General features: G+C 33.7%; 1 protein-coding gene across 2 annotated transcripts in view; it reads left to right on the top strand.

Moving 5' to 3' along the window:
* LOC126889930 (sodium-dependent nutrient amino acid transporter 1-like) overlaps positions 1–25,119 on the top strand; it is a 262,186-nt gene extending 237,067 nt beyond the window's left edge. For both annotated transcript variants that reach the window (XM_050658672.1, XM_050658673.1), the window contains 8 exons: positions 627–670; positions 727–819; positions 4,318–4,477; positions 6,856–6,959; positions 8,313–8,547; positions 13,773–13,998; positions 18,927–19,192; positions 24,568–25,119. In XM_050658672.1, the coding sequence (XP_050514629.1) occupies positions 627–670; positions 727–819; positions 4,318–4,477; positions 6,856–6,959; positions 8,313–8,547; positions 13,773–13,998; positions 18,927–19,192; positions 24,568–25,080 (1,641 nt within the window). In that variant the 3' untranslated portion in view covers positions 25,081–25,119. The remainder of the gene's footprint in view (positions 1–626; positions 671–726; positions 820–4,317; positions 4,478–6,855; positions 6,960–8,312; positions 8,548–13,772; positions 13,999–18,926; positions 19,193–24,567) is intronic.

A 25,119-nucleotide genomic window follows, 5' to 3' on the forward strand; every position in this document is an offset into this window, starting at 1 on the left:
ATGCTCTCTGATTGAATTAAAATATAATACGGCTGTAGTTTCGTGTTGCAACAAAATTGAAAATGTTTATTCATTTTTAATTTTCATTTTTACTCTAATAGGAGTAAGGGGGATCTATTCTCATTGGAACATTACCACGCTGAGCAGATGGGACGTGAATTATAAATTGTAAAATTCCCTCATTTTCCCTTTTCAGCATCCGTTATGGCTTGCATTTTTAGAAGCTTCGGAGGTGTTACCAGAGAATGGTTCCAATGTTTTTGATCTGGTAGGATATAAAATGATATTTTTAATATTGTTTTATGTGCTATTAGATTAAAAACTTAAACTTTTTTCTAGCAGATGTCGCTATGGCATCCCTACCATTTCGTTCGTTGCAATTCGTGACTGCACGCCGGGGGTTATTCTGGTTCAGTCAAATTGAAAATTTGTTTGAAATTGAAAGTTTATTCATTTTTAAGTTATTTTTCTATTTGAACGTTTCAATAGAACCTCGTTTGGATTAAACATTAAATACTAAAGGACACGATATACATTTTTCCTTGCTTCTCTTTGTATATTTAATGATATTGACAGCTATTCAATTTTGACCTATTTGACGCTATTGACCGTTTTCAAATTTTCAGGATGGATACTCACATTATGGCAAAGACGGACAAAAATGTTTAAGGTAATTGAAGAACTAATTCGTTTTTTTTTTAATTATTTATTATGGTTTGTTTCTAGGTCCACATTTTTAAAGTCAGCCTTTGAAGACCCTTATTGGTTTGGGATATTCGCTTCGATATTATTTGCCATATGGGCAATAACTGCCCTACTGTAAGTATATATTCAACATTATCATTAACGAATCATATCATAAGTACATTACACCCATCGTTGGGGGTGTATTACACCAATACAAGATAAGGACCAAATGACAGTAAATGATGAAATCTACAAGTATCATCGAAAGGAAGTGAAGCTCTCTATTTCAGTGGCCATTTTTCTTCTTACATGAGGTGATGCTATGTCAGCAAGTGTATAGATACTAAACAGGAATAGGTTTCAAACAACCAGTAACAATTCTTGGCTAACAGCCTGTGATCTGTGATCATACGATTATTCATCTCATGCAAACTTTTGTGTTATCTGCATAAATATATCTTCTTGTGGGTGGCACAGTGGGCTGGTCATTGTTGCAAACATTAACAGTGCTAGTCATGATACTATAAATAATATGTCACTGTTATTTATAGTATCATGGTGCTAGTCAAAAGTCCGTATCCCCTCGTATATTTTGAACGGTTATACCTATAATAGTAAAATTTGGAGGGAGGAAATAAACGGACGTAAGCTTCTTAACTAGTCATGATAGGTGACGTAATTATGACAGATGACTTTACAGCGCCACTGTTACAGATAATTTTAAATAGGACCTTATGGCAAGTGGTACCTCGTTTGAAAGGTATTGGAAATACCTATTCAGTCATACTAATCTTGTTTGAGTTTAAGCTAATTTTGATTAATAATAAATAAATATGTAAAAAAAATTTTTTAGGAAACGCTTTTCTTTAGTTCCGTGTGACAATTAAGAATATTAAAAAATTAACTAAAAAGCAAAAAATAAAAAAAAATTGAAAAAATCCAGCACATTCGTCAAAGAAAAGCGTGGGGCGAAAACCGTTTATTCGATGAATACGCGCCACGCTTTTCTTTGACGAATGTGTTGGATTTTTTCAATTTTTTTTATTTTTTGCTTTTTAGTTGATTTTTTAATATTCTTAATTGTCACACGGAACTAAAGAAAAGCGTTTCCTAAAAAATTTTTTTTCATATTTATTTATTTTTTACTTTTTAGTCTTTACACTTTTCAAACATTAAAATATATCGTCATGTTTATTAAAATATGTATATAAAACATATAATGTATAAACATAGAAAGTAGTCGGAATCGGCAAAAAATTTGAAACTTCATTGTTTATTTGTGAAGCATAACGTAAACAATTAACGTAAAAACTGAAATTATGTATAGTTCATATCATTAGCTACAATCCGTAAAAATTTCAAATTTCTACATTATAAAAAACAAGAGAATTTAAGCATTTTCCATTAAAATGGTTTTTTTTATTTAAACAATTATTAAACATAAACAAATTTTTTTTATTGACTATTCGTGTATTGTTCCCGCGAATGCATATGTCTGCAAATTTTCATTCATTTGCATTGAAGAAAAGGCAGGCAAATTAACCCCTGAAGATTTGACGCAAACTATTGAACGCAAACTATTGAAAAGCGTTTAAAAAAAGAAGAATGTGTGTAACTTATTAAATTTAAATTAAAATACATTTTACTGCTGTCAGAAATCAGACAAAAATGTTTGTATCACAAATAATCATTGCTTTTCGCTTAAATTGAATGTTAAAACTTCCAAGAGGCAGGTGGCTGGCGGGAGCTGGCTTGAATATTTAATTTAATCGAAAAGCAATGTTTATTTCTGAAATACACATTTTTTTCTGTTTACGGGCAACTGTAAAATGTATTCTGAGTTAAATAAATTACATACATTCTTCTTTTTTGTCAAATAATTTAATTAAAAAATTATTTTTGGACACCCTGTACAAATAATTATATAAATTTTTATATTACTGAATAAAGAATTGAATGAACTTTCAAATGAGCTATCGCATGTCCCCTATTCTCATTTAAAAAATCATCGATTACGTCATCGCGCCCAGATGGATGACGTCACTAGTATGACATATATGCCAAAATATCGTAATTTAAAAATAAAAATCGACTTCTTTCGGGACTTTTCCTTAAAGTCGCCTTTTTACGAAATAACGAATTTATTCCTTTCATTTGCAGCGTACTGTATAAATAAATATATGAGTGTACAAAATTTAAAACTTTATTGTTTATTTATGACGCATAACGTAAATAATTAACGTAAAAAGTGAAATTATGTATAGGTTATATCATTAGCTACAATCCATAAAAGTTTCAAGTTTCTACATTGTAAAAAACAAGAGAATTTAGGCCTTTTTCCATTAAAATCGTTTTTTTTTATTTAAACAATTAATAAACATAAACAAAAATTTTCTGTTGTGTATTCGTGTATTGTTCCCGCGAATGCATATGTCTGCAAATGTTCATTCATTTGCATGGAAGAAAAGGTAGTCAAATTAACATCCAAAGATTTGACGCAATCTATTGAACTAAATAAAAGCGTTTAAAAATGAAGTAAATATAAAATTGTAGTTTCACATTTAATTAATAAAAATTCAAAATTCCGCATATGATTACTTGTCAAAAAGGTTGACGTTGGCGTAAAAACTACTAGAGAATTTAAAAACGTCTTTTTTGACAAAAAACCATAGGCAGATATTTTTAATAATTAAATGCGAAACTACAATATTATATTTATTTAATTTATTCACCAAAATCAAAATCAACTGAAACCCAAAAAAATTAGTATGACTCAATTGGTATTTTGAATACCTTTCAAATGAGGTATCACTTGCCATAAGTTCCCATTTAAAATTATCGGTCACATTGGCTCTGTAACGTCATCTGCCACTATTACGTCACCTGTTATGACTAGTTAAGAAGCTTACGTCCGTTTATTTCAGAGACATGTTAAGGATAGACCGGGCTAGTCATATGCCACTCAATGCATCGAGGTGTATTGCCGACACAGGATTGAGTGGTCTAGCCATCTTTGTGTCACGTGCGCGGGATCGCTTAGTTAAAAGAGATAGATAGACTACCGATCGACTGTTTCCATGCTGTTTCCGCATTACGCTTTTTTGGTGAGTATGCCGTGTCTACGCTTAATATGTCAATGTCAATGGTTTATTTCCTCCCTCCAAATTTCACTATTATAGGTATTACCGTTCAAAAGATACGAGGAGGGGGTACGAACTTTTAACTAGCACTGTATAGTAAAGGAGATAGGAGACTACCTTGAGACAAACCGATCTTCTGCTGTCTCCCTTTGGTTTAGTTCTGTAACATATTCTTGATCATGCTTATAAGATAACGAGTCTTTAATGAAGTCTGTGTCCTGGTTAGTAATTTTTGTTGGTTGACGATATCATAGGCTGCAGAGAAGACTATGAAGACAGCTTGGGTAACCACTCGTTCACTGCAGAATAAAATGAGAAAGAAGTGAATAATTAAATAATCATCCCCACATGTGTCTTAAATGGAGATTTATATTTGACAGAAAATAAATAAGTAATTGTTAAAATCCATTAAGAACTTATTCTTTTGTGTTAATCACTTTGCAACGATATGTTCTTACTTCTTATAATAATTAATGTTGTTTTATTTTAGGACAATAAGCAAGACAAAAAGCTTTATCAGATCACTAGTTTTATTAATTTTCCCAACTTTAGCATGTCTCATAGCGCTCTTTGTGAAATCAGTGATGTATGAGTCTGAATTGATATACTTTTATACCAAAGCCGACTGGAGTTTACTGGAAAGTGCAAACGTAAGTATTTTTTTCTACGTCCTATGTCCTATAGCTATCTGTAAAGTTCTTTAGTCATTTGCTGCACTTAAAAGGGCTATTTATGGTTAGAGTGAAAAAAAGTAAAAAAGGGTAAAAAAGTGCCTTAACCTTTTGAGTGCCACCCACAATAAGGGGTTAATCTCCATATGCCAGCAAAATAGACCCATAAGATGAATGATATGAAGAAAGCGGGAACCGCGTTGTAGGCATATAAACAAGTTTTTCAAAACGCGAGAACCCCGCCGTTGTTGGCTGTCAATAGGTTAACCATTTAATGCACCTGTTTTTAACCTTTAACACTTAATACATACTTTCGAGGTTACTGTAAAAATGATCCATTTTTTTTATTTTATAATAATTCGATTTTTCATGTAAAATAATTAAAAAAAAATATTTTAAGAGGTGTAATAAGTTAATTTTTTATCCACAAGGAAAGAAAAGTTTTCCTGTAGTTGGCTGTATACCATCAATCACAAAAATTGGAATAAATCCTTTGTAAAAGGTATAAAATTTATTAAAATATCTAAAGGGCTACATCAGAACAAAACGTTTTCGATTTTATTACAAAATCATCATCAGTGTAAGACAGTCTAGATGCTAGCTGAGCCACCAAAGAAATATAGGGGTCATAACCCTTCAAATATAAGATGTATGCTTTACAGATGTATATTTACTTAAAATGCCTTGTGATGGGCAAAAGGCAACAGGAATAATGCCCTAAGGTAAGGTATTTAAATTCCCAACATGTGGGATGCAAAAAATTGAGTTTACATTTCGATGACTTTATGGCAACTGTTTGCCTCAAAACTACATGAAAACTATCCTGATGATATTGAATCTGAACTTGAAAATGAACTAGAACAGTTCAAATATTTTATAGCCCAGCTTCAAACTTGCAGGGAAAACAATTTATTCCTGCTTCACAGTCATTTTGGGTTATTTCGCAACAGGCAAACGGACATTTTCAAAAATAAAAATTATTAAAAACGGAGAAACCTAGGTTTCTTAAGGGGCCTCTCATAGCTTGGGTTGCCTAGGGGCCTCAGGATTCTTAATCCGGCACTGTTTGGAAGTATCATAGCATGTGAAAAATGCAGATCATAATACAAGAATGAAACATACATGGAACATTAAAATGCTTTCAAATCATTGATTCATTCATTCGTAACAACTCATTTTAATTTGGGAATAATTATTTAATTAATGTTTGCATACAATTTTACAAACATTTTTAGAAACTATATTTTTATTAAAAATTGTATCGCTTCCTTGGAATTATTTTTTCTTACGACGGTGTATCCACAACTTTGACACTTACGTTTAACTTTTTTTTACTCTTGAAAATGTGTTTATAGTACAGCTTTAAGAAAAAAATATTTACATATAACAAAAGTTGCCTCGGGAAAAGCCTGGAAATTATTTTCATAATTGTAAGTCCACCATTAGAGGGCGTAATTGAATATCAAAAATTAAAAAATCAAAATTTTACAAAATTTGACTAATGAAACATTTGATTGTGTTGTTTGTCTTAGTGTTGTTTTAATTAGTTATATACGTTTACATCTGGAAAATGTTTATTTGTTTTTTCCATAGCACACTACTTTTCCTTAACTTCGTTTACCGGTGGCATTAACAGTTGTTTAAATTTTACACGTTTCGTAAGATATCTCGAGATAGAAAAAAGGTATCGACATGCGGTTTTCGGTATTATGTTTCTAATTTGGCCTAATTTTGTAATACAGTGTTTACTTGTTTTGTAAAACAAGATCAAGTATGCAAAATTCGATTTAGCAGAACCGGACTTACAGCCATTTTTTCATAAGAAGGTTCCCACTCACCCCCACCTCTTATTTGCAAAGATAGACTTAAACTTGTGAAATCAAATATGCGCAGAATTTTATAAATAATACGATGATTGGATTTCCAGTGCCCTTTCATTAGGTAAATTTTGTAGAATTTTGATTTTTAAATTTTTAATATTTAATTACGCCCTATAGCGGTGGACCTACAATTATGAAAATAATTTCCAGGCTTTTCCCGAGGCAACTTTTGTTATAAATATATTTTTCTCAAAGCTGTACTATAAACGGTTGCTGAGATATGGCCGAGAGCCATTCTTATTGGGACACCCGGTACAGTTGCCATTAAGTTATTGCAGTTTTAATCTTAATCCTTTACAAGGTCATTTGTATTTAAGTGGTGTCGTTAAGTTTCAAGAGGTAAGCATACTGAAGAACAGGTATAATGATTAAATGTACAATAGATTAACATTTTATTACTTTCTACCTGTGCTGGAAACTTAACCACACCACTTATTAAATAAGTATGCATATTAATGTATATACATTTCTTTTAAGGTATGGTATTATGCAGCTATTCAAGTATTTTTCTCATCCACTGTTGGCTTCGGATCATTTGTTACAAATGCAGGAATAATTTACAATAAAGTCAATCCATTTTGGTAAGTAATGCAGTTCTTATTAAAAAAATCGTATAGGGGAGAGTCGGCTATTGGGGCGCACCTAAGGAAAATTCAAAATATTCCAAAAACTTGAAACATTTCAGTTTCTAACTTTTTTGAAAATATACTTCAAGGGTCTAGGCATATTGGTAGAGACCGCATTCAATGAATGGTTGAACAGTAGAACAGCGAGAGGCGAAATTTCCAATTACTGTAACGCTCACAATTACCCGACCTATTCGGCTAATGGTGCGCATATGTCGGATAACTGTGCGCAATAATAGAACTTAAAAATGGCATTCGAAAATGTAGTGTATTGAACATAATTATTAAAGCGACTAGCAAATATACGGAAAAAGATAAGAAACCAAGTTACAGATATGTATATTTAAAAAATATATCGCATAAATCACGAATATACCCTTCTGGACTATCCTCTCCTGCACACATGTTATGAGCCCATTTTGATAACATATCGTACACGTTCCAAACGTCGTCTTTTTTCTACAATCACCACATAATACACAAAGTCATTTTCTTCTCACACAAGATCGTCCAACTCATCATTATCGCACTTTCTAAAAATCCTCTTTCGTCTTCAAAAATATTCCTTTTTGTAGTTTTTTTCAATTTCGTGGTTTTCTCTTTTTGTCTTTACCCCTTTGTCCATTTTGACGCTTTTTTAAACATGCCTTTTATTTCTTCTTTAAATTTCCCTCTCAAATTTTTATCTGTTACGCGTTTCTGTTGCGCGAAACGTTAGGCGGAATTTTTGTTTTCTTTTTTCGGCAATTCTTTTTTGTTTCGGTGGCTTCGGAAGCGGACTTAGATTTTCCAAATTGCTGCTGCTGGATGTACTTGAAACTGAGGCATAATTATTTCTTGTATTATTATACTTTTTCTGCTAATGGTAAGCAATGCGCACCATTAGACAACCTTCCACTTCACCACATAATACAAAATTGGACAAAAACAAAAAAGAATCGGGCGAAACCAACTATACCAGTGTATGGTAAATGGTAAATAAATAACGTGTATTTTTTAAACAATATTTCTATCAAGAAAAAAACTTACCGCTTATTTTTCAGACACACAAACAATAATATACCACGCGAAAACGATAACTGCCAACCGGTAAAGTATCTCCTGACGTTCGTTTATGTGGGATAGATCTGGCAATTGCTAATAGATGACGCGACAATATAGTTTTTACAATTTTATTAAGTAAGCGATTAGAAACAATGATGCGCACAATTACCCGACATGCACCATTAGCCGGATCTCCCCTACTCATCACTCATTTCACTCCTCGGACAAAATCCGTGAAATAAACTATATCTTTTTTTGTTTTAGGACTGCTATTGGATATTGTACGATAAATATCATTTTTGGTATTGGTTCGACTATTATCTCCCAATCTTTAGCACGTCACACAAATGTAAATATAACAGCAAATAAGGATGACATAGCAGAACTGATGCTAGTCTCTGTCATTTACGATATTGGAAGTGCGAGCACTGCCACTGATAAAAAAGTATGGATAATTGTTATATTTAGTTTATTTATATTATCTGGATTTATAACTATGGTAAGTTTTATCTATTAAAAAAAAACGAATCAAATCCTTTCTTCTTCTTCTTCATGTGCCATCTCCTCTAAGAAGGTTGGAAACCATCACGGCAATTCGCACTTTCGATACCGCTGCTCTAAAGAGATCAGCAGAAGTGCAATTAAACCAAGCTCTCAAATTGTTTAACCAGGAGATGCGTCTTCTTCCGCGACTCCTTCTACCCTGTATTCTTCCTTGTATTATTAATTGTAACAAGTTATAACGCTCGCCCCTCATAACATGTCCCAGATATTGCAGTTTTCTGACTTTAATTGTATTTAAAACCTCTTTATCTTTTCCCATTCTTCTCAACACCTCGATATTCGTGACTCTATCCACCCAACTTATTCTTAATATTCTTCTGTAGGCCCATAACTCGAAGGCTTCTAATCTGCCCGAAATATCCTTCTTTAATGTCCAAGCCTCCAACCCATAGAATAATATGGAGAACACGTAGCATCTCAGAAGTCTTATCTGTAAAGAAATTGTAATGCCCCTGCTACAGAGTACTTTTTTCAGTTTGTTGAAAGCATTTCTTGCCTGTCCTATTCTTGTTTTAATCTCTTCTGTGTACTCATTAGTTTCATTAATTATTGTACCCAAATATTTATATTTTTCAACCTTTTTAATTTGTTCTCCATGTATTGTTATGCTTTCTTGGCGCTGTTGAGCTTTTGTGATTACCATAAATTGTGTCTTTTTTGTGTTTAGGGACAGTCCGTTTTCTTGGCTGACTTCTACCACTCTGTCAACCATTTGTTGTAAATCCTCAAGACATTCGGCTAATAAAATAGTGTCGTCGGCAAACCGTATATTATTGATTGGTCGGCCATTTACTTTTATTCCCGTGGTTAGGTCTTCTAGTGCTTCCTGGATTATTTCCTCTGAATACAAATTGAACAAAGTAGGAGACAGGACACAGCCCTGTCTGAAGCCCCTCTCAATCTGTATTTCATTTGAAAAGGCGTTGTTCTTTTTTACCACAGCTATTACCTTTTTTACACCATTATCAAATCGTTTATAAAAGGTATATATTTAAAATCCCTAAAAAGGGCTACATCACAGAACTAGTTTTCGATTGGTTGACCAATCATCATCAGTGCTTACGTGATCTAACATACTAACCACCAAAATATAATATTACAAAAATATGTGGGTAAAAACTCTGTAAAAGTAATCCGTCAAAAAAACATTGAAGAAATATGCGAACTTACGCATGGATGTTTAAAATATTCCATGTACTACACTCTAGGTACCATCTGAGCTCTGATTCGACACAAAGAAATGTTCCAGTCAACTTAAAGAACACCTTTCAACTGAAAATTTTTCAAAAGGAGATCTGTAACCATTATAGCAAGCTCAACTTTATTAATTGTAAGCTCAAGGTAACATATGACTATTTACTTATATCTTTAGGCTTTGATAGTAAACATGTGAACAAGTTGAATCAGAGCTCAGATGGTACCTAGAGCGTAGTACATGGAATATTTTAAACATACATGCTTAAGTTCGCATATTTCTTCAATGTTTCCTTGACGGATTACTTTTAAAGGGTTTTTACCCACATATTTTTGTAATATTATACTTTGGTGGTTAGCATGTTAGATCACGTAAGCACTGATTATGATTGGTCAACCAATCGAAAACTAGTTCTGTGATGTAGCCCTTTTTAGGGATTTTAAATATATACCTTTTATAAAGGATTTTATTCGTTTTTTGTATTATATGGTATACAGCCAACTACAAGAAAACTTTTTCCTTGTGGATTTTTATCTATTAATTTAATTTAAATGTTATCTTTAGTAAAGTATCTTCTTCTTTTTTAAGTGCGGTCTTCGAATCGGAGTTTGGATATCATCATCACTATCTTTACTCTATCTACCGCTGCTCTGAAGAGTTATTTGGAATTGCATTTAAACCAATCCCTTAAATTTTTTCTACCATGACACCCTTCCTCCTTTTATCTTTCCCTGTATATGCCTTATGTGTTCTTGCTTCAAGGTCCTGCTTTCAAGTCCATATTTTAGTATCGAAAACACATAACTCTCAGTTCCAAACTAAGGTCTTTATTGCAGAAAATTGTTTTTATTTTTACAAACGCATTTCTTTTCGTTTCTATCCTGACCCTTATCTCTATTGTTTGATTATTATTTTCGGAAATCCAGGTTCCCAGATATTTGTATGCATCAACCCTTTCTATCGGTACATTTCCCAAATCTATGGTCGTTTGTTTATTATTTGTTTTCTTAGTTATTATAATATAATATTTTTAGTCTTTTTCGTATTCATTTTTAGTCCATATTTTTCACCCAAACTGTTAGTTTTGTTTAGTAGTAAGTAGTTGGATTTGTTCAGTAGAGCTTGCCATAATCACGGTGTCATCTGCATATCTTCTGTTGCTAATAATTATTCCGTTAATTGTTATTCGTTCACGTTCAGAAAGTAATGCTTCTTCAAAAATAGATTCATTATACCTACAGTCGGAAAAATGAAAGAATACCATGAACGAACTTATAAAACACGCTGTATTTTCCTGTCACCGTGTCACACAAAAAATTGGCCAGCGCAAGTACATGTAATAATTATTGTTACATGTACTTGCACTGAACAATTTTCTTTGTGACACGGTGAAAGGAAAATACAGCGTGTTTTATATGTTCGTTCATGGGTATTCTTTCATTTTTCCGACTGTATACACTGAATAGTAATGGAGACATAATACATCCCTGCCTAGCTCCTCTCCTGAGTTTAATTTCTGGACTGGGTTCGTTATCTAAACTTACGTGCATAGAAATTGGCCCACTTAAAAATTTTATAGCCTGATTCTTTAACAATACCACTGTAATAATATTGTTGCTAAACAGTTAAATTTTCATTGTATACCGGGTGTACCAATCAAACTGTATTTTTTCTCAAAGTTCGCATCACCCTGTGGAATATTCTAGCATTTATGAAATACTGAAACTAGAACCCAACTATAGCCTCAGGTTTTCTCAACATTCTGTTTTTTTGATCAAAAAAACAGAATGTTGATGAAACTAGAACCCAACTATAGCCTCAGGTTTTCTCAACATTCTGAGGCTATAGTTGGGTTCTAGTTTCAGTATTTTATAAATGCTAGAATATTCCACGGGGTGGTGCGAACTTTCAGAAAAAAACACAGTTTGAGAACATGTTATGTTCTTCATCAATACACGGTGTTTCTAAATAAGTGCGACAAACTTTAAGGGATAATTCTGCATGAAAAAATAATGACAGTTGGCTTTATAAACGTATGTCCGCAAATGTTTCGTTTCCGAGATACGGGATGTTGATTTTTTTCTTACAAACTGACGATTTATTTTATTGCTTTAAAATTGGTAGAGATATGCCAATGAAATTTGGTGGGTTTTAAGACGTAGTTATTGCACATTTTTTGACATACAATTAAGAATTTAATATTCACCATTAGCGCTCATACGTGTAATATGACCGATCATATTACCCGTATGCACGCTAATGGTGAATATAAAATTCTTAATTTTATGTCAAAAAATCCGCAATAACTAGCTCTTAAAACCTACCAAATTTAATTTGCATATCTCAACTGGTTTTAAAGCAATAAATAAATCGTCAGTTTGTAAAAAAAAATTCGACATCCCGTATCTCAGAAACGAAACATTTGCGGACATACGATTATAAAGCCAACTGTTATTAGTTTTTCATGCAGAATTACCCCTTAAAGTTTGTCGCACTTATTTAAAAACACCGTGTTTTGATGAAGAACATGTCTAGTTGTTAAAGTATCTAACTTTTTTATTATCCAACACAAACGAATGAATCAAAAAGCAGAATGTTAAGAAAACCTGATGCTATAGTTGGGTTTTAATTTCAGTATTTTATAAATGCTAGAATATTCCACAGGGTGATTCAAAATTTGAGAAAAAACACAGTTTGATTTGTACACCCGGTATACAATGAAAATTTACCTGTTTAGCAACAATATTATTACATTGGTATTGTTAAAGAATCAGGCTATAACATGTTCAAAAAATCGCTTAAATCGGCTAACAGGTTTAGGAAATATGAGACATCAAAAATGACCAAATTTTTAAGTGGGCCGATTTCTATGCACGTAAGTTTATTACAATTTGTGCTCTTTGGTTCCAGTAAAGGTGTGTCCCTTAAGTCCCTTTTATCTATGTTATAAGTCCCTTTTATTATGTTTTTTTAGACTGTCTACTTTGTCAAATGCTTTTTCAAAATTAACGTAACAAATATACACATCCACATTCATATCCATGCATCTATGAGCTATTTAATTTTTAGTCCGTTTCTGAACCCAAACAGGCTATCATCTATTCCTTCTTCAATGTTTTTATTTATACGACCATTAATTATGTTCAAGAAATTTGAGAACATGACTTATTAATGATATAGTTTTGTATTCACTGCAGTTTTTAGCGTTTGTATTTTTAGGGATAGCACAAAAGATCGAGAGTATTCGTTGTGTCGGTATTTTTCCTATTTTGTACACTGTGTTAAACAAGGCTCATATAATGTTCAAGGTTTCATATTTTGCCTGGACCTACTGCTTTAGCATTTTTGCTTTTTTATGCCATTTTAGTTTCCTCTTTAAATATCTTTAAATAACATCATCTTTCTACTTTTACTTCCATCCGCTCTGTTCTATTGCCTTTGAACATGTCATTGATGTATTCTGTCCATCTCTTTAATTTTTCGTTTCGAGACACAAGTTTCTTATTTGTATATTTCAGTATTCCCGGTTTTCTTTTTCTGTTGTGAGTTAATTCTTTAATTTTTTATGTCTGACAAAACTATCATGGCTTTTCTGGTATTCTTCTATTTCTGCGCACTGTTCTTTTAACCATTCTTGTTTCGTCTGCTTAGTTTTAAATTTTATTTGTTTATCTACATTTTGTATATCTGATTATCTCTATTTTTACATGTTGACGTCTTTCGTTCATTGTTTTAGGCAGATGTTGCTACGGCATCCATATCGAATTATTTTGTGGTGATTCAATACTAGGAGGCTCGGTTTATTTCAGTTTGTTCAGATATATCCATATGTACACTCTCTGATATTATTTCTAATAAGAATTAAACTAGTAAGGGTGTTTATGGCACTCTCTGAATAAACTGAAATATAATACGTCTCTTGATATTGTTTCACGGCGAATTCTTTTGAATAATTATTATTTTAGGCAACAATGACGTACACATTACTGAAAGCCATAACTGTCGGAAGTAGAGCAAGACTGAGTTGGTGGCAAGCCAGTATTCTTTTAAGTGCTTCTGGATTTATCTTCGGATGCGCCATATTACTTAAAGAAGACTTTGACATCGTTCATCTACTAGATCACTACATCGTTGGAAATCTCATCCTGATAACAGCCATTCTAGAAGTATTAACATTACTGGCATTTTATGGTAAGGAAAATATGTTTTTGATAAATATATTTTCACTAAAATTCTTTAAATGTGATAATAGTCCAGAAAGCCACTGCGCATCCGCTAGGAAAAATATTCCGATTCGGATTTTTTGCACAATCTTACTCAAAAAGGACCCCTTTTAACAAATTTGCATGTTGCCAGGACCAAAAGTGAGTCAAAAATTTTTTAAACGTTTTTTTTTTGTTTTTTTCCTAAAATTATTTTTTTTGCATGGAACAAAGTTTTTTTAGGGTTTTTGGATCATTGCAAATAGAAAAGCTCTTTAGTGACTTTTCTCTAAAGTTGATAGTTTTTGACATATAAGCGATTAAACCTTTTTTAATCCTCATTTAATTTTTAACCCTCAAAAACTATGTGTAAAACTGAAAATTTGAATGTTGCCAAGGTAGGTAGATATTCTTTAAACATCAATTGATGAATTTCAGAAGAGTTTTTCGCAATATAATATTCAGAACTCCTTTGTTTTTTAATGCTAATCAAGCGTGCGCGACACTATTTTCCACTGTTGCATGTTGCATGTGTATACAGTATGGTAAATACAAAAGAAAGGAATAAATTTGTTATTTCGTAAACCGGCGACTTTAAGGAAAAATACCGAAACAGGTCGATAAGTTATGATATTGTGGCATATCTGGTATACTAGTGACGTCATCCATCTGGGCGTGATGACGTAATCGATGATTTTTTTAAATGAGAATAGGGGTCGTGTGCTAGTTTATTTAAAAGGTTCTTTAATTCTCTATTCAGTAATATAAACATTTACGTAATTATTTATACAGGGTGTCCAAAAAATTTTCAGGACAATATACAGGACACCCTGTATAAATAATTATGTAAATGTTTATATTACTGAATAGAGAATTGAAGAACCTTTCAAATGAGCTAGCACACGACCTTATTCTCATTTAAAAAATCATCGATTACGTCATCACGCCCAGATGGATGACGTCACGAGTATACCATATATGCCACAATATCATAACTTAAAAATAAAAATCGACCTGTTTGGGATTTTTCCTTAAAGTCACCGGTTTACGAAATAACGAATTTATTCCTTTCCTTTGCACCATACTGTATACACATGCAACATGCAACGGTGGAAAATAGTGTCGCGCACGCTTGATTAGCAATTAAAAAACAAAGGAGTTTTGAATATTGTATTGCAAAAAACTCTTCGGGATTTGATCAATAGATGTTTAAAGAATATCTATCTACCTTGGCAACATTCAAATTTTCAGTTTTTCACACAGTTTTTGAGGGTTAAAAATGGCCGATTTCGCAATTTTTCAATTTTTAATCGCTTATATGTCAAAAACTATCAACCTTAGAGAAAAGTCACTAAAGACCTTTTCTGTGGAATGATCCAAAAAACCTAAAAAAACTTTTTTCCATGCAAAAAAAATAATTTTAGGAAAAAAACAAAAAAAAACGTTTAAAAATTTTTGACCCACTTTTGGTCCTGGCAACATGCAAATTTGTTAAAAGGGGACCTTTTTGAGTAAGAATGTGCAAACAATCCGAATCGGAATATTTTCCTAGCGGATGCGCAGTGGCTTTCTGGACTATAAATATTTGCTTTGGTTTGTATAATATGGTATAACCAGACCCAAACCCAGACATCCAAAGTGAAAGTTATCCTCCAACACCAAATTGTTCTATCATCATCATTCTCTTTGCCTTATCCCTATGCGGGGTCGGCTTCCCTAATTGCATTTTTCCACACAATTCTATCTTGGGTCATATCAATGTTAATCCCCTTTACCAACATGTCCTGCCTTATCGCCTCCCCCCAGGTCTTCTTTGGTCTTCTTCTCCTACTCCTTCCAGGAATCTGCACTTCAGCTATTCTTCGTATTGGGTGATTAACGTCTCGACGTTGAACATGACCAAACCATCTTAACCTATGCTCTCTCATTTTGGCATCAATTGGTGCCACACCTAGACTTCCCCTAATATACTCATTTCTAATTTTATCCTTCTTTGTCACTCCACTCATCCATCTAAGCATTCACATTTCCGCCACATGCATTCGTTGTTCCTCTTTCTTTTTCACTGCCCAACATTCAGTTCCGTACATCATAGCCGGTCTTATGGCTGTTTTATAGAAATTCAGCTTCATTGGAATTTTTCTGTCACACAACACACCACTCGCTTCTTTCCACTTCATCCATTCAGCCCTAATTCTACTGCATGCATCTCCATCTATTTCTCCATTACTCTGTAATACCGATTCTAGGTACTTAAAACTATTGCTTTTCACAATCATTTCACCATCCAAAGATACCATTTTATTTGTAGTAGCCTGTGACAGACAGCCTGTGGAGTTAACAGAGTCAACAATGGTCACCAAAATAACAAACGAGGAAGTGGCTCAAGCGCTTCAAAAAATAAAGAAAGGAAAAGCGGTAGGACCAGATGATATTCCTGGGGAAGTATGGAGAGCATTGGGAGAGACAGGAACAAGGTGACTAGCAGGTTTATTTAATAGAATTATGGAAGTTGGACAAATGCCAGACGAATGGAGAAGCAGTATACTACTACCTGTCTACAAAAACAAGGGAGATATACAACAATGTACAAACTACAGGGCTATAAAACTGCATAGCCACACCATGAAAATGTGGGAAAGAGTAATTGATAGACGGATACGTGAAGAGACCGAAATATCCGAGAATCAGTTTGGCTTTATGCAGGGCAGATCAACAAGAGATGCAATTTTCATTATAAGGCAGTTGATGGAAAAATACAGGAGTAAAGAAACAAACACTCATATGGTATTCATTGATCTTGAGAAAGCATATGATAGAGTTCCTCGAGAGATTCTGTGGTGGGCACTCAATAAGAAAGGAGTCCCTGGTGAATATGTAAAGATTGTGAGAGATATGTATGAGGGAATAACGACTAGTGTTAGGACAGGTGTGGGAGAGACTGATAAATTTCATGTGAAAGTAGGATTGTATTAAGGCTCGGTGCTTAGTCCGAATTTATTCTCATTAGTTTTGGATCAGATAACAGCGAAACTACAGGGTAACATTCCATGGTGCTTAGTGTATGCTGATGATGTCGTGTTAGTAGGAAATAGTGAAAGAGACTTAGAACAAAAACTGGAACAGTGGAGACAAGCTCTCGAGGAAAAAGGTTTAAAACATAGTAGGACAAAGACAGAGTATTTGGAATGCTCATTTAAAGATAGAGTTACTACAAATAAAATGGTACCTTTGGATGGTGAACTGATTGTAAAAAGTAATAGTTTTAAGTACCTGGGATCGGTATTACAGAGTAATGAAGAAATAGATGGAGATGCATGCTGTAGAATTAGGGCTGGATTGATGAAGTGGAAGGAAGCGAGTGGTGTGCTGTGTGACAGGAAAATTCCAATGAAGTTGAAGAGAAAATTATATAAAACAGCCATAAGGTCGTCTATAATGTACGGAACTGAATGTTGGGCAGTGAAAAAGAAAGAGGAACAACGAATGCATGTGGCGGAAATGAGAATGCTTAGATGGATGAGTGGAGTAACAAAGAAGGATAAAATTAGAAATGAGTATATTAGGGGAAGTCTAGGTGTGGCACCAATTGATGCCAAAATGAGAGAGTATAGGTTAAGATGGTTTGGTCATGTTCAACGTCGAGACGTTAATCACCCAATACGAAGAATAGCTGAAGTGCAGATTCCTAGGAGTAGGAGAGGAAGACCAAAGAAGACGTGGGGAGAGACGATTCGGCAGGACATGCTGGTAAAGGGGATTAATATTGATATGACCCAAGATGTAATAATTGTGTGTAGAAATGCAATTAGGGAAGCGGACCCCGCATAGGGATAAGGCAAAGAGAATGATGATGATGAGAGTTTTACTCATATACACGACGTTCTGACATCTTTATACCTAAAAAAATTATTAATGTTAAAATAATTCGAATTAACTATATTTTTTCATAATTTGCGCTCTGAATTAAAATAAAATAATTACTGTTATTGTTACCCACTGTTGAATTTTACAACGAATTTCCATAAAACTCCAGGAGACGACGTATATACCGGGCACCAGGTACCTCGTAAAGCATCTGTCATGCAATATTCGTGTTCAGCGGCCTCAAAAACCCCGAGGTATTAAAAAATGTCAACTATTTTCATAATGAATTTCCATAAAACTTCAGGACACAACGTAGATACCGGACACCAGGTGCCTCGTACAGCATCTGTCATGCAATATTCGTGTTCAGCGGCCTCAAAAACCCCGAGGCATTAAATTTCAACTATTTTCATAACGAATTTTCATAGAACTCCAAGAGATGACGCATATACCGGGCACCAGGTACCTCGTACAGCATCTGTCATGCAATATTCGTGTTCAGCTGCCTCAAAAACCCCGAAATATTAAATTTCAACTATTTTCATAACGAATTTTCATAGAACTCCAGGAGAGGACGTAGATACCGGAAACCAGGTACCTCGTACAGCATCGCCGAAGCAATATTCGTGTTCAGCGATTTCAAAAACCGGAAGGGCGAAAGTTATTTTGACGATTCTCTGTTAGCAGTAACTCCACTTTAGTTTTAATGCAATTATACACCGTTCCTTCTGTTAATTAGAAAGAAATGTTACCCTGTACTACAAGACTGTTAAGTAACGGATTAGATAATAGCCCACTGAAGGATGCGGTAAAATCGGCAACATTGCTTATTGCACTATAGTTATGTAATCCCCTCTCTTTAACTTTGACACAGAAATAATCGTCGCCGCTCCACCACTGTAGAATGACGAATGACTGAATGAATCGGCGCGAATAATGTGTGCATTAGGTGGAAAGCGGGGAAGCAGTGTTGCCATGTATAGGGTGTATATCTAATTTAAAACTAAATAGTCTGTATATGTACATGCTACAATTTTTTAATACTTTTAGGTGTCGACCGAATTAGATCAGACTTCGAGTTTATGCTTGGACACATTTTATCTCACTTCTGGCTTATATTATGGTGGATCGCCCCACTTGTCCTGACTGGCTTGTTCGCATGGGGAATGGTAACATTGCCACTGGAGGGCATTTACAAAGATGATCCAATCTGGCTGTACGGTGTTGGGTGGGGAGTTGTTCTAACAGCCAGTTTGCTTATATTTGTTACTGGATTCTACGTGGTAAAGAAACAGGATGGATATACATTCATAGAGGTAAGATTTAAGTACATAATAAAACTCTCCCTCATTTTTGTCTCTATTAAAATTTTCCATTTCGTTATTCAATCAAGGTATATTGTATATTATCAAAAAATATTGCTTTATATGGTTAACTTCATGCAAGTCGCACTATATATCCTCCTCCTCCTATCTTTTCTCCTTCGTAAGGATATAGTGGCGTCATGTAATTTGTTTGACTATTTCTGTTCAATTATCTCTCTCCTGTGCGTTTTATTTTGCTTCTCCTGTAAAGTTTAAATTTAAGTATGTGTTTGAGTAAGTAATTTAGAAATGTGTACAATGACAAGTGATTCTGAAAAGCATAAGACCTTGCTAGGCTAGGGGAAAGATTAGGGTGTTTTCCTAAAATTATTTTTTTGCATCCAACAAAGTTTTTTTAGGGTTTTTGAATCATTCCAAACAGAAAAGGTCTGTAGTGACTTTTCTCTTAGGCTAATAGTTTTTGACATATTTATAAGCGAATAAAAATTTAAAAATTGCGAAATCGGCCATTTTTAACCTAGAATCGGACATTTAACTGAAAATTTCAATGTTGCCAAGGTAGGTAGATATTCTTTAAACATCGATTGATGAAATCAAGAAGAGTTTTTTGCAAAATTGTTGTATGAGGTCACTAGTATTATATATTTGCCAAAAAGTCCTAATTTAAAAATAAAAATCGACCTGTCTGAGGATTTCTCTTCAAATTTGTCCATTCTCGAGATAGGTAATGAATTTATGCGAACTCAAACGTCCTCACTCTTGATTAGCAATTAAAAAACAAAGGGGTTTTCGATATTGTATTGCAAAAAACTCTTCGGGATTTCATCAATCGATGTTTAAAGAATATCTACCTACGTTGGCAATATTTGGTTAAAAATGGCCGATTTCACAATTTTTTAAATTCTTAATCGCTTATATGTCAAAAACTATTTTAGTCCGTTCTTTAATGGTAAAATATCGCAAAACCTCTAGATTTTAAAGAACCGCTTAGATTGACATGAAATTTGGCACACACATATAGCTAACATGTCAAAGAAAAAAAGTGATATTGTGCCGATATGTGCTTTTGCCCTGGGGTGGTTTTCACCCCCTCTGGGGGGTGAAAAAATATTCGTCCAAAGTAAGTCAGGAAATGGATAAACTGGCTAATTTTAAGTAACTTTTGTTCTATAGAGTTTTTTCACAAAGTCAATACTTTTCGAGTTATTTGGCAGTGAATATGTTCATTTTTTCAACAAAATAACCACGATTTTAGACGGTTTTTCGCAAATAACTCAAATACCTTAGTATTTTCTCGAAAAAACATTCTTAGCAAAAATATAGCCTGTAAAAAATTTAAAAAAAATGGTGTATATATCACGTCTCTATACCTAGAAGAAGCAGAGTTATAGCTAATGAAAAATAGGTTCATTTTCTTCAAATTCCAAATGGAATACTTTAACGTGAAATAACCTAAAATGAAGCACATTTCAGGGAAAACTCATTACAACTTATTTAAAGTGTTTAAAAAAAGCTTCATTTTTCCTTTATAAAAAAAAATTCTAGCATCAAAAGTAAACAAGTTACGCTCAAAGTTAGTCCCTTTTTATTTTGGTAAAAAAATCGAGAAAATCATCCCCTAATTAGTATCTTAAATGAACTTAATCGTTACGACTTCACAAGTTTCTTGACCGTGTATGTATTGTTTATATGATCTGTAAGTTTCATCGGTTCAAAGACCTTATTAATGAAAAGGCTATAGTTAAAAGGGGTTGAACGAGTCACTGATCACGAATGTGTGCAAATTTAGAAACACCAAATCCTAATCAATTTTTGTCTAAAAGAAAAACAAAAAAATACATTATATTCAGAAAAGCAATGCTGACTTTTTTTGTTTTTCGAGATTTTTGGTATCTCTAACAATTTTTAAGTTATTTTGAGAAGAAGCATATTTTTCAAAATTAAAATTTTTAAAAATTTTACTTTGAAACCCAATTTTTTCAAAAATAAGCACTTTGAATCAATGAAACTTACAGATCATATAAACACAACATAAGTAAAATAATTTGTGGAGCGGTAACGATTGATTTCATTTAAGTTGCTAATTAGGGGGTGGTCTTCCCGACTTTTTTTTTGCCAAAACAAAACCGACTTTTTTTTTTATTTTGAGCGTAACTTGCTTAAATTTAATGCTAAAAACTTTTTGTAAAAACAGAAAAAGAGCTTTTTTTAAACACTTTAAAACAGTTATAAGGAGTTTTCCCCAAAAAGTGGTTAATTCTTTGGATATTTCACGTCGAAATATTCTATTTGAAATTTGGTGAATATGAATCTATTTTTCATTAGCTATAACTCTGGTTCTACGAGATCCAGAGACCTAACGCGTACACCATTTTTTTTACTTTTTTATAGGCTATATTTTTGCTAAGAACGTTTTTTTCGACAAAATACTTACTTTTTGAGTTATTTGAGAAAAACCGTCTAAAAATGTGGTTATTTTGTTGAAAAATGAACATATTCACTCGCAAATAACTCGAAAAGTGTTGACTTGGCGAAAAAGCTCTATAGAACAAAAGTTACTTAAAATTAGTCAGTTTACCCATTTCCGGACTTATTTTGGACATATATTTTTTCACCCCCAAGAGGGGGTGAAAGTCACCCCCAGGGCAAAAGCACACATCGGCACAATATCACTTTTTTTCTTTGATATGTAAGCTATACGTATGCCAAATTTCATGTCAATCCAAGCGGTCCTTTAAAGTTTAGAGCAAAAATCGTGAAAGAATACACTATTTACCTAAGAGAAAAGTCACTGAAGACCTTTTCTGCTTGGAATAATTCAAAAAACCTAAAAAAACTTTGTTCGATGCAAAAATTTGAGGAAAAAACCCTAATCTTTCCCCTCGTCTGGCAAGGTCTTATGCTGTTCAGAATCGCCTGTCATTGTACACATTTCTTCTAAATGACTTACTCAAACACATACTTAAGAAACTTTACAGGAGAAAGTTTATTTTACCCCCTAACTATGCACTTTTCGATTCACCTGGTAGATACACGTGCAGGGCTGATGCCTGTCAGGTCATGGTTTTTAGTCTTGGTGTGCTATGAATTATCCCTATACAAATTTCTAGCCTTACAGGAAGACCGTTAGTCGCAGGGTTCACTAGTTCTTAGGCTAATAATTATTAGTTTTCCATGAATTATCATTATTTATTTGTTCGTTTTCTCCAAATATTCTCTACCGTCTGTATTCCTCCGAAAAATTTTTTGAGCACTTTTCTTTCCTAGATGATATATTATATATTCTTCATGCTGGTTCATAATCCACGTGTCTCTAGCATAAATTACCATACGTCAGTTTACTACTTCATAACCTCGCAATTGATCTGTTCTTGACACATTTTTTGCTTTCAGTATTGAATTTGATAACCCTATCGTTCTGTTCCCCTTAATTAATCTTTTATCTATCTCTTCTTTTTACGTATTTGTTATGGATATTCCTGGGTATTCAAATTCTAACACTTTTTCAAAACTATAGACTGCCTATTCTCTTTTCATGTTGATATTTGCTATGATTTGTTATATTTCCTCTCATTCCCATATATTGCGTTTTTGTTTGGTTTTTTTCCTCGCACGCCCCTCTTCATCTTCTTGCCAATTCTCATTTTTCTCTCGTTCCTGTTGTTGGTCTGGGATCCAAAAACGCTGGGACCGATTAACTTTTATATTCAAATATGCGCTTTTTAAAAATAAATTTAAATTTATAGGGGATTCACGCAAATCTAGCATATTCCATAATCTTTATTTTCAATGAAACACCCTGTATATTTTAATTTTTTAAGAGCTCCTTAACAACCCGACCTCAATTAACTAAATTATTTATAATTTTCTTCAAGACACTCAAATAAATGCTTAAAATGTTCTCCACCTTGTTATTGGCAATATCAAGTCTCCTATGAAACTTGTCCCGAACGTTGTTTTTAAAGTTTGAGGTGAAATATTCAGTATTTCTGTAGTTATCCGTTCTTTGAGATCTGCAGTGATAGTTGACTGTGTTGCATTATACTTTGTTCTTTAAATAACCCCACAGAAAAAATCCAAGGGCATAAGATCTGGCGATCTAGCTGGCCACTCAATAGTACCTCTTCGTCCAATTCATTCATTGAGGATATTTCATACTGATTACTCCTTGGAGAGACCTAAATGTTAACATATAAAAAAAATTAATAATCATTTTCAATTTCGTTGCAAAACTAAAATACAGCCGAACCATATTCTAGTCCAATCAGAGAGTGCAGCAAGCACCTCTACCGGTTTCGAAACTTATTAGTCTCTCATCAGGAGGTACATATGCTGCTCTCTCTGATCCAACCAAAACAAACCCCCAGCGTGCAGTCCCGGATTGCAACGAACCAAATGGCATAGATGCCCTAGCGGCAACTGCTAGCAAAAAGACTAAGTTTTCACTCTAATGGCATATAAAACAACATAATGCTATTCTACATCCCACCAGAATGAAAACAATGGGAACCTTCTCTGTTTATACCTCCGAGGCTTCTACCAGAGAAGGTTGCCATGGTTTTCATTCTGGTGGGATGTAGAATAGCATTATGTTGTTTTATATGCCATTAGAGTGAAAACTTAGTCTTTTTGCTAGCAGTTGCCGCTAGGGCATCTATACCATTTCGTTCGTTGCAGTCCAGGACTGCACGCTGGGGGTTTGTTTTGGTTGGATCAGAGAGAGCAGCATATGTGCCTCCTGATGAGAGACTAATAAGTTTCGAAACCGGTAGAGGTGCTTGCTGCACTCTCTGATTGGACTAGAATATGATTTGACTGTATTTTCGTTTTGCAACGAAATTGAAAATGGTTATTCATTTTTGATTTACATTTACTCTGATTGGAGTATGAAGGGAACCATTCTCGTTGGAACTTGACCGCGCTGAGCAGATGAGACGTGAATTGTAAATTCTAGAATTCCCTCATCTTCCTTAGTCTCAGCATCCGTATGGCTTGCAAATTGTAGAAGCCTCGGAGGTGTAACCAGAGAAGGTTCCCATTGTTTTCATTCTGGTGGGATGTAGAATAGCATTATGTTGTTTTATATGCCATTAGAGTGAAAACTTAGTCTTTTGGTTAACATACAAATATTTTTTACCGATTCTCATGTTTATACTCATTCTTAACACATTGCGTGCCATGTCGCTCATATATGAGAGACACAGATATTTTGCCAGGGGCCACGTCGCTCATTTTTGATATACACGAATGACTAACTTTCATGGCCGTGGATATCAAGGGCCCCTGCGAGTAGTATCCTGATTAAAGCGTGGCACGCAATGTGTTAACGTGGCTTATATTACTTATAACGTTTGATTTGTTTGCAGAGATTTAAAACATCATTCAGGCCGTCAAAGAACTGGGGACCAAAGGACCCAATAAGCCGACACAATTGGGTCCAATGGAATAGCAAAGCTCAATCTGGCGAAAGAGATTTTACATTAAAAAGAAAAGGTACGAAAGACTATACCAAATCCATAAAACGAACTAAAAAGTTAGCTGTAGCTGAAGCATTTAAAGAAAAGGAGGAGAAACTTGAAAAGCAAAGCACAAATACAAGCAATGGAACTAACATTTATTCTGAACTAAACGAATCCAACAACATACATAAAAAACCTCATAGGAATGAAAGACCTCCATATAGAGTTGTTTCTCTTTCAGATGCCAATTTTGTTCAGTTCAACGGCAGAAAAAATCCGTTGGCAAGAAGGGAAGTGGTTTCGATGCCTGTGGATGAATATGGAACATTTCGAAAAGGTCCTTATGTTATAGAAGATGAACAGGTTGACCATGTTTGTTTTAGAAAAATAAGTGATCATGAAGATGCCACAGAATTATAGTTGTATTTATATTTTGTATAATAAAATTTTATATTTTTA

Source organism: Diabrotica virgifera, chromosome 8, assembly GCF_917563875.1.
Source record: "Diabrotica virgifera virgifera chromosome 8, PGI_DIABVI_V3a".
NCBI lineage: Eukaryota > Metazoa > Arthropoda > Insecta > Coleoptera > Chrysomelidae > Diabrotica > Diabrotica virgifera.